General features: G+C 38.5%; 1 protein-coding gene across 1 annotated transcript; it reads right to left on the reverse strand.

The window, feature by feature from the left end:
* Positions 1–4,014: 4,014 nt before the first annotated feature.
* On the reverse strand, positions 4,015–8,826 carry trappc3 (trafficking protein particle complex subunit 3). The gene is made up of 5 exons (XM_028035421.1): positions 8,629–8,826; positions 7,531–7,628; positions 6,138–6,237; positions 4,809–4,991; positions 4,015–4,248 (listed from the first exon to the last, which is right to left on the reverse strand). The coding sequence occupies exons 1-5, from the start codon at positions 8,668–8,670 to the stop codon at positions 4,129–4,131; spliced, it is 543 nt and encodes a 180-aa protein (XP_027891222.1). The 5' UTR covers positions 8,671–8,826; the 3' UTR covers positions 4,015–4,128.
* Positions 8,827–9,279: the final 453 nt, after the last annotated feature.

Consider the following 9,279-nt stretch of genomic DNA (forward strand, 5'->3'; position numbering starts at 1 on the left):
TCCAAATGGCTTGCAGACGCTGTGACTGAATACCAAATAAACTCGTAATTATCTCTCAAAACCACATCCACATTTGATTACTGAGGTGCTCATGAACATAAATCTAAGAAGTGCACCTTGTAAAACCACTGAAATCAAACAGTGTGTTTAAGTAGACGACTCTGGCGCTTAAGTTTGCATAATTTAGGTGTGCGACGTTGGCCGATTTAACACTTGTTCAATTACCTTAGCCTCATGTTGCTGCACAGCATTTTTACCACAGACACACGCTTGTTTATTGGTTTGTTTCCCTCTCTTTATTCATCGAGGCCAAGTACCCCGCTGCCAAGGCTGCTTTTTCCGCTGACCAGATGCAAAAACATACATTGTGGAAACCGACGGAAGTCCTGGATGACTGAATCTCCAGTCATCCACTCAGAAGAGTAGAGCACATTTCCCATCAGACACAGGACATTTCCCGACCTTCTACACGGCAGACAAATATTTAAAAAGTAAATAGGGAAATAAAGTGATTTATTCAATGAGAACATCTGAGAAAACAAAAACGACACTATGAGTAATAGTGGGTGAAAATAGATGAGATGGATGTAAAAAAACGGGATGCCGTATTTATTTAATAAGCACAGGTCAAATCTGACTCTACGTGCTCGGCTTTCGCTGTCACAGCGTGCCTTTCACCATTTGTTTTCCATAAACAGCACATGGAAACATTTATCTGGCTTAAAGCAGATCAGCGCACACTGTCTCGGGCCTTTAACATTTGCTACTTGTTTTCCAGATCTGTCCTAATAAAGTTTTCTGAAAAATATAGGTAGCGTTTATAAAAAATATTAATAAAATTAGATATTTTAATAGAGAACAGCAGGCCTGCTGAGTTCAGGCATTGAACAAGCTGTCTTAGACTGATTTAAACAAATGTGAAAGAGAGAAGGAAGGGGGAAAAATATGACAACAGTATCTTCAAGTAGTTCCCTGCAGCTCAGCAAGACTTAGGTGTCTCGAAAACCCCCTTTTTTTCCCCAACCCTGGAGTGTTTTTATTCTGCGACAACATCTGCAGTCTTGGGAAAGGGAATAGAAATCCCATCTGCCCGCTTATGAGGAGTGAAGTCATAATGGAGCATTAGCTTGAAGTCTTCATACCTCTTGTTTAATGGGCAAAAACTGCTAAAACCATCAACAAAAACTCTCACGAGTCCCACAGTAGAACCCTGGTTCTCAAAGTGGGGTTCACCTGCCGCTGGTGGTACTTAGCCTGACTTTAGTGAATTTTTTGTATTAATTGTGAGGTAAATGCAAACATAAGGTAGTGGATGAAAATGAACTAAGACGTCATTGCTGCTGGTTAAAGGTAAACAGGCCTGCTTCTCCAAAATAGGACCCCTACTAATTTTCAACACGAATTCCAATTTACTGTCACAATATATCGCAATGGTGATAACCATTTTAAAAATTTCAAGAAAACAACAAGCAGTAAAATACCCACTTAAAACTCACGAGTCCTGTTTGAAAAACTCTACAAAGACGCTGCTCGTTGGACAGCTCTATTTACTTAGGCAGTACTTGTTATAGAATATGTGAGAATCCCTGTTATGGCTCTGAGGGCTGCAAAGCAAGATTGTGTGCTTGGAAAAGGTCATTTCAGTGTGCATTAACACCTGAGTGTGAGTGTAGGAATGGTAATAAATTCATCCTCGTTTTGGCCTCCGCACACAGCATGTGTATTTGTCTGCATTTGTCAAGCTCTTGCGAGCATATGGTGAAGGGATTCAGGTTTTTCTCAAGTACACAAACTTAGCTGTCCATCCATTTCCATGTAGACAGCTATAAGCCTGCCAAGTAATCTACATCATGAAAAAAAGGAGATACCTGCCTCCGTTCTGGTCCAACATACACATTCCAGGCATTCAGGGTGCATTGATATGTACTCGTAATGTTTTGAGAGCTTGCCTAATGACACAAAGCGTTTATTGCACAGTGCCGGCCCTCTTGGTGCTTCCATTTTTCAGCGGTGATCACTTTAAATAGTCAACAGGGCAGACAGAGGCAATAATCAGACCCCCTATCCCTAATACATCTTGCAAAGATCAAAGGTGGCATGATGTCATTCACTCTCTGATCCTGAGCCAAATCAAAGCCAGAGTTTGTATTGGCATTGGTCACTCTGCTCCGCCGTAGTGGATTGTCTTTCCATATTCCTCATCAAAAAAAAAAGAAGAAAAAAAAAAGACCTGTTTATTTATGTTTTCTGGCAGCTCCAGGCGTTCCTCTTACAAATAATGGAATGTGTTTTTGCAACAATACCTAGCTTTGGGCAAAAAGACCCAGTTTTATCCTCACACTCCGGAGCGACAGGGTCTCAGGAAGGTAACGTAATGTAAACAGCAACCTCTGGTGGCTGTTGGAGGAAGTCTACATCAGCTCCATGCTCAAGCAGCAGAAGAAGGCATGGCTTTATGTAACAGCAGCTATAAAATTGGATGTGTAAACCCTAGAGGTTTCCAGCAGCTATTAGCTGACAGAGTTTTTTCCAAGAGGAAATCCCTATCTGACAATCTCATCCTCGTAAGTGCTTTCAGCCGTCTCATGAGTTTGGTACAAGTGTTGCTCTGCTACAATGAAGAACAATAGGAAAAACATGTCTAATGTTTTTATGGAAGCCATACCAGATTTTCTTTCCCTCTTTCTTTAAATGTGAGTTGAGAAATGATTTGTGTATGTGTGAGCACATTGGCAGTTGAAAAGCCATCTGTGTTTCTTGGGTTATTGACGAGGTGCGTGTTGGAACAAACTGGGGGGTTCTGCTCGTTACTTCTGGGTGATGTAAAACCATTCATAGGTGTGAAAACCACAAGTGAGCACTTGCAAGCTTTACTGGACACGCATACTCAAGACTCATTCAATGTACTTTGCACAAACACAGGCCTGGTAACAGATCCAGCACTGTTCGACTTCGCAAAGCACCTATGGTGCATCAAAGAAATTACCTCAAGTAGAAACATGAGGCTTAAACCTTTTCATATTTCATCAATGTATATTCTCAATATTCAGCCCCTGAACTGTTATGTCCCTTCTCCTTTGCTAAGTCGTACTCTAGCCGGTTACAGTCTGTTTCGGTTCTAGCGAGTTGGCTGTCTGTTCTTCACTTTGTGCGCATGAATATGCGCAAGAATGTGAGCGGGAATGTGGGAACGCGGTCGACACTCTGATAACGTCATTTTAAGCGTGTACCTTTGGGCAGCCAGTTTCTCCAAGATCTCTCATTATATTTCTGTTCATTACGTGATGCTGTATGCATTCTTCCACAAGTAACAGCTTTACTTATCCAGTGACGTAAATCCACACGGGTCAATCAACAAATGCACTCAAATCGCTGTACCCAGATTGGCCTGACTTGTACCACTCTTGGGACGGTTCCAAACAACAGGAAGGAACCGCACAGGATTTGCGAATGGATAAGAAACTGGCCGGGCTGACTGGGAAGAACCAGTTAAAGCCACGACTGTGAAGGCGGGCCTTTAGAAGACCGTGGTAACTCTGGAGCAGCTGCAGATATTTGGATGATTGTACTCCGGTCAGAAGACACCAAAGCCCTTCAGTGGACGTGCTAAACGCTACGTGTTTTGGAAACCTAAGATTGCACATCACACTTAAAACATAGCCCACCATGAAATGTGGTGACTGCATCATGCTGCAGGAATGTTTTCCCCTCTGTGGGGACATTAAACCTAGTCAGATTGAATGAGAAATGGATGGAGAGAAATACAGGAAAATCCTGGTACTAAAGACCTTTAAAGCTCCATAAGACTGGAGTAGAAGAACGCTTTTCAGCAAAACAACCCTAAATATACAGCCTAGTTAAATTTTAATTTAACTAGCCTAATTTTGTTAATTTTGATTTAACTAAATCAAAGCATACAAATGTGTTGGAACAGCCTATTCATATAGTCCCGTCCCAAATTTAAGTGTGGTGAAAATGTTTTGAAATCTCCCGTGAGAAAAGGATCACGTAACATACATTGATTAATGTTGATTTAATTGAGAAAAAATTATATGCATAAATTAAGAAACATGCCACGCAACTCAAAAAAATACACCTAAACAAAATAAAAGTGTCTTTGTTTTTCTGTCACTCCTCTCCGGCTGGGAGGTTTTCTTCAATCCTCTTGATGAACTTCATGCGGATTTCTGTAACGTTGTCCCCTCTGAGGCTGTCCTGGGCAAACTTCACATCCACTGCCATCTGGACCTAAATCAGATTCAGAATGTCATATGCTTAGGTCCAAACGAGACTCAAAGCACTTCAAGAAACACTCTTCCTTTGACAGACGAGTTTTAAATAACAAACTAAAAGTCTTAAATATTTTATCAAGCTTCAAAATACTTCAAATAAGTCGGTCTAAGAAAGAAATCTGCAGATTATCAGAAAAGTTATACATACAGAAAAAAATTATTTATTTTGCATATAAATGATTTATTAGTTTAATCTTTTATTATACATATTTACATTAATACTTTTATTATTTATTTAATTATTATTATTGGAGCCTTGCAATGAAATTTCTTTCAATTTGTGCATTTTTAAACATACAACTGAATTACAATGAACTCTGTCTATGTCTATATCCTTCTGTTAAACACAGTGACTTTATTAACTCATTAGGATTTTCAAGAACATTTGAATACATTTTATAAAAGTCCAGCTGCACATGCACCAAATTCAGGATCTTAAACCATGGTAGCCATGTTATTTTATCAATTCTGACCAAGTTTTATTCAAAATGGGGAAAACAAAGCGGTTGAATTTACCATCTCCAGGGCTCCTCTGAGGGCCCCACACAGTAGATTGGAGTAAATGAGCGTGCTGTGGTTATCTGGCAGCTCCACAAAGTCAGCCAGCGGGTTGTTCTCCAGAATCAGAGAAAATTCATCTCCTCCTGGACTCCAGTTGGTCACACTGGGGGTAATTCCCAGGTACATCTTAAATGCAACCTAACGGACCACAACAATATTGAAGAGAAGGGTGAGGGGGGAAGAAAAGGAAAACAAATCAAGGTCTGGATAGGAAAGAAAATCTTCTATTTGTTGCACATTTATTCGGTAAGTTTAGCTGGACATGGTTTGTCTTTAGTTACTTTTAACGTCAAATATTGTTGAACAAACCCATCTAACTATTGGTGCCTTTTTAAAAGCATTAAATAATAAATGATGAAACATTCAATAGATCAGCCATGAGATCAGTGTAATACTAACTAGTTACATTTACTAGAGTAGTATTTTTGGGGAAGAACTACTTTTAGGGGTATTTTTACTACACTGTACTTTTTACTTTTACTTGAATAATGGTATTACAAAGTATGGCGACTATTACTTGAGCAAAATTTCTAAATACTTTATGCACTGCGAGTAACGTTCTTGCATAACTGACTGAATAAATCGCTTCTATGATATTTGAGGTTCAATGAGGGGCCATGTGATATCCCAAGGCAAGGCAAGCATTAATTGTCGAGTCCAAACTACTGTTTTCTAAATAAGCGCTATTCCATCTGTGCACTGAATCTCCTCAAGCACGAAACAGTAACATCTGAACCAGCTGATGTCTAAAAGCTGCTTTTCTGTTTTCTTGTCAGGGAAGCCATCAGGAAAAACAGATTTAAGTCCAAAAAAACCACAACGTGTAACAAAAGAAGAAAAGCAGGAGGAATGCAAATCAAATTAGGAACACAGTGACTTTATTAACTCATAAGGATTTTCAAGAACATTTGAATAAATTTATAAACTTCCAGTGACACATGCACCAAATTCGTGTGCAGAACTCTTCCACCTGATATGCAGCCTACTAAAGCTTAGCAGTTTTAAATACAGCATTTTGGGTCAAAATGCTGTATTTTGACCACAGCAGGTGATCTTAGTTTAACATTTAAAATCAATGCTAATAACTTTATCCTGTAAACTTTACCATTTTCTCCTCTACTTGGCCTTAAACATATGATCTCCCATCTGTACTTTTGCTCTTTCACTCATCATGTGTTGGGGTGTTTTGATCTCTCTAATCTGAATTTTTAAGACCTCCTCCAACCCCCAGTCTTGGGAGACGTCCGCGGTCACGCTCCAATTGGTCTGGAACCTTCCAGTTACCTTAGCGATGATATCGGCTGTTTCTCGGAAATCCTGACACCTGCCGATGCTGGAACGCGCCAAGAAGTCCTCAATCAGACGCACTCCGATGTTGTATCCCCTGTGAGTGAAAGGGAGCCAGACAGAACGGCAAGGGATATCAATGCTCATATCCATGGTAGGAGAGGCAGAAATTATACAAAATTCTATCCTTCAAGACATTTTTGCTTCACACACTTGAAGCCTTGAACTTGCTGCCAATTGTGACTTAAGTCTTAAGTCGAGACAACTTATCCTGACTGCAGTTGGAAGCCAATTAATGCGCCCCTATCCTAACATAGCCCATCTCTGACCAGTTGGGTGGAAAACTTGAGAGCGGGCAGAGAACATTTACTACCTTCTTTGGGCAGCTGAGACATGTCTAATCCTGCTCTAAGCTCGGGGTTGCCATACAACCGGAGAAACAAAGCAAACTCAGTCCAAAGATCTGCCAGCTTGAAGGGATGTTTTGAATTTTTTGGGGCTACAAATCCATGGTTTTGTCTAAACTATTTTGCTCCAGGATTACTGTATCCAGCTTGGCCGTCAAGAGATGTTTTGTCTGTCTTTAAAACTAGTCTCAACATTAGCTACTTCTAAAGCTTTTTTTTCCCTAAAAAAAAAGTCTAACAACACATGGATGTGTGTGAGAAATGAAATCCTAACATAGGCCACAGTATTACTGATCTTACAGCAGGAGAATGGCCAAGCTACACTTAAGCTTTTGGAACTGGCAACCAACAGCGCACAAAGTTCAGGCAGTTTCTTTTTTACGTATTCAAAGATACATTTTCACATGACAGACAACAATGTAGTTTATCTCACAGAAAGCGTTGTTATGGAATAACAAAATTAATATTGTAAAGTGCTAATCTTAGTGTTATACTATTAAATACATGAAATGCAATGTATTGCGGTGTTCACTAGAACGCACAGATTAACTTAATAATGAATATGCATAATTTGATAGTCGAGCATCCTGTCCATAGGTGACATTTGAGCACAAAGTATGTTCACAATCTTTCCCAAAGACACTCAAAGATGCAGTTTTGTTCTTTCTGGTGCAGAAAAGCCTTTGTTTTCACTTACTGGCTCAAACACGTTTGTAGCAATTGCCAATGTAATAATGTTCAATAATGTAACACCAAGCCATAATATAATGACTGCAATAGTTTCAGTATAGTAATCAAATGGTTATGGTGGTTATGGTGCAGAAAATTAAAGCAATGCACACATTCTGCAATACCAGAACAGAAACAACAATGAAATAGATTTTCTTCAAACAATAGAAGCTAAACATACCAATTTGCTTCAAAGGTTCACATCATTTACAACCTGCAGTGGGTGTGACAAATGCTTCTTAAAGTGTACTTACATCTTGTCCAGCTGTTTATTGACTTCCTCATCATTTTCATAGTCCTTACAAAGCTGGGTCACCAGGGCCCCATAGGTCAATGTGAACAGCTCAGAGTTCTAAAGGAAAAAGCACAGCAATGTATTTACTTTTTGCTGTTTCAATGCTCATGGGTTGGTAAACTAATGTACACTAACATAGCTATGAAGAGGTAAAATAAAACATTTACATGAAGAAAGATCCAAGATTGTATGAAACTGAAATTATTCATCTGCGACAGGAATTTTTACAAGAACAAACAAATAATACAAATTTCGAAAATAACAAATCAGGACATTTTTGTGCTTTATAAAAGTATCAAGAAATATATTGTTAAATTTAAAAATATATGCCAAACTCCTATCATGCCACAAGATGAAATTATATACCATTAACCGTAATGATGTGACTGGCAGCTACATATTGCTTTCATTTAGATTTTTACTTTATAATAGCTTGATTCAATTTTTCTTTTGGTACTGTATATGGTTTTTTTTAATCGTTATTAAGCCTCGGCATGTAGTTACATAGTAATATAAATACCTGGTAGCCAACAATGGTAAAACACTCAGTAGAGACATATTATAAAGCTTTTACGAGCTACAATCAAAATACAATAGTTCAGGTTTTTTTTACTACCCCAGAATCCAAGAATGCAAAGCCCATTTTCTTTATCCGCTGAAGGATTATGCTAATGTCAGGATGTGGTGCTACTTCAGTTACCAGAACATATTAAGGTAAGATACTTATTTAAAAATATGCAAATTAACATTAAAAGCCAAAACATAAACACCCCAAAACTAACGCAGCCGACTATGACTGCATGTAAACCTCTATATTTTTAGCTTTCATGCTATACGAGCTACACTTCCCCTAGAAGCCAGCAATAAATGATACATAAACGTAACAGGTTTTCATGTTTTTAATACGTTTTGTCACAAGTGCATAAACAACAAATCACGACTGTCAAGCATTTGTTTGACGAAGATATGAAATAGTTTGCTCTAAAGTATTTTATTTTCCAAAGGTTAGCATTTTGCAACTTAGCTAGCTAGCTAGCTCCTATGGCGTAAATCCTACCATTTTCTTGCTGTCTGTCGTTCGGTTGGATTGCCGAGACATCGTGGAAAGAGTTGCAGGATTACACGGGAGGTAATTCGAGATTAATCCTTTATTTATTTGATTCTGGCTAAGCTGTTAGTTCCGTAATCACTAGTTCACTCACACACTTCCTGCTGTACAAAGTTAGCCAAATAGAAGCATCAGTTTCCGGTTTACTTAAAAGCTTAAAAGAGCGAGGATGTGAAATAGAAAGGCAACATAAAGAGGTAAAAAGTAAAAGGAGGGTTTTGACTAAATAAGAGAGCAACTTAGCTTATGTTCCAGAACGCTACACAGTATATGGTTTTTATAATTTGGGAAAAGATATACGGGGACATTTATTTTGAAGGCAACGCGTCTGTATTTCCTCAATTTTTTCCCGATAGTATGTAGAGTTACCGCCCTCTAGTGACCAAGAGGATAACAGCTCTCCTCAGATTCTAATATACATACAGGTGCATAAATTAGGCTACATTCAAATAATTCATTATTCTAACTTGTAATTAACTGAAAATCATGTTCATTATTAAGAGTTTATTTCTGTCGATGTCTGTCATGACTATGATCTACACTTAATTAAAAACAAAAATTAAGTTTCTCAGAAAAATAAAATACGACTGTGGAAACATA

This window comes from Xiphophorus couchianus, chromosome 13 (assembly GCF_001444195.1).
Source record: "Xiphophorus couchianus chromosome 13, X_couchianus-1.0, whole genome shotgun sequence".
Classification (NCBI taxonomy): Eukaryota; Metazoa; Chordata; class Actinopteri; order Cyprinodontiformes; family Poeciliidae; genus Xiphophorus; species Xiphophorus couchianus.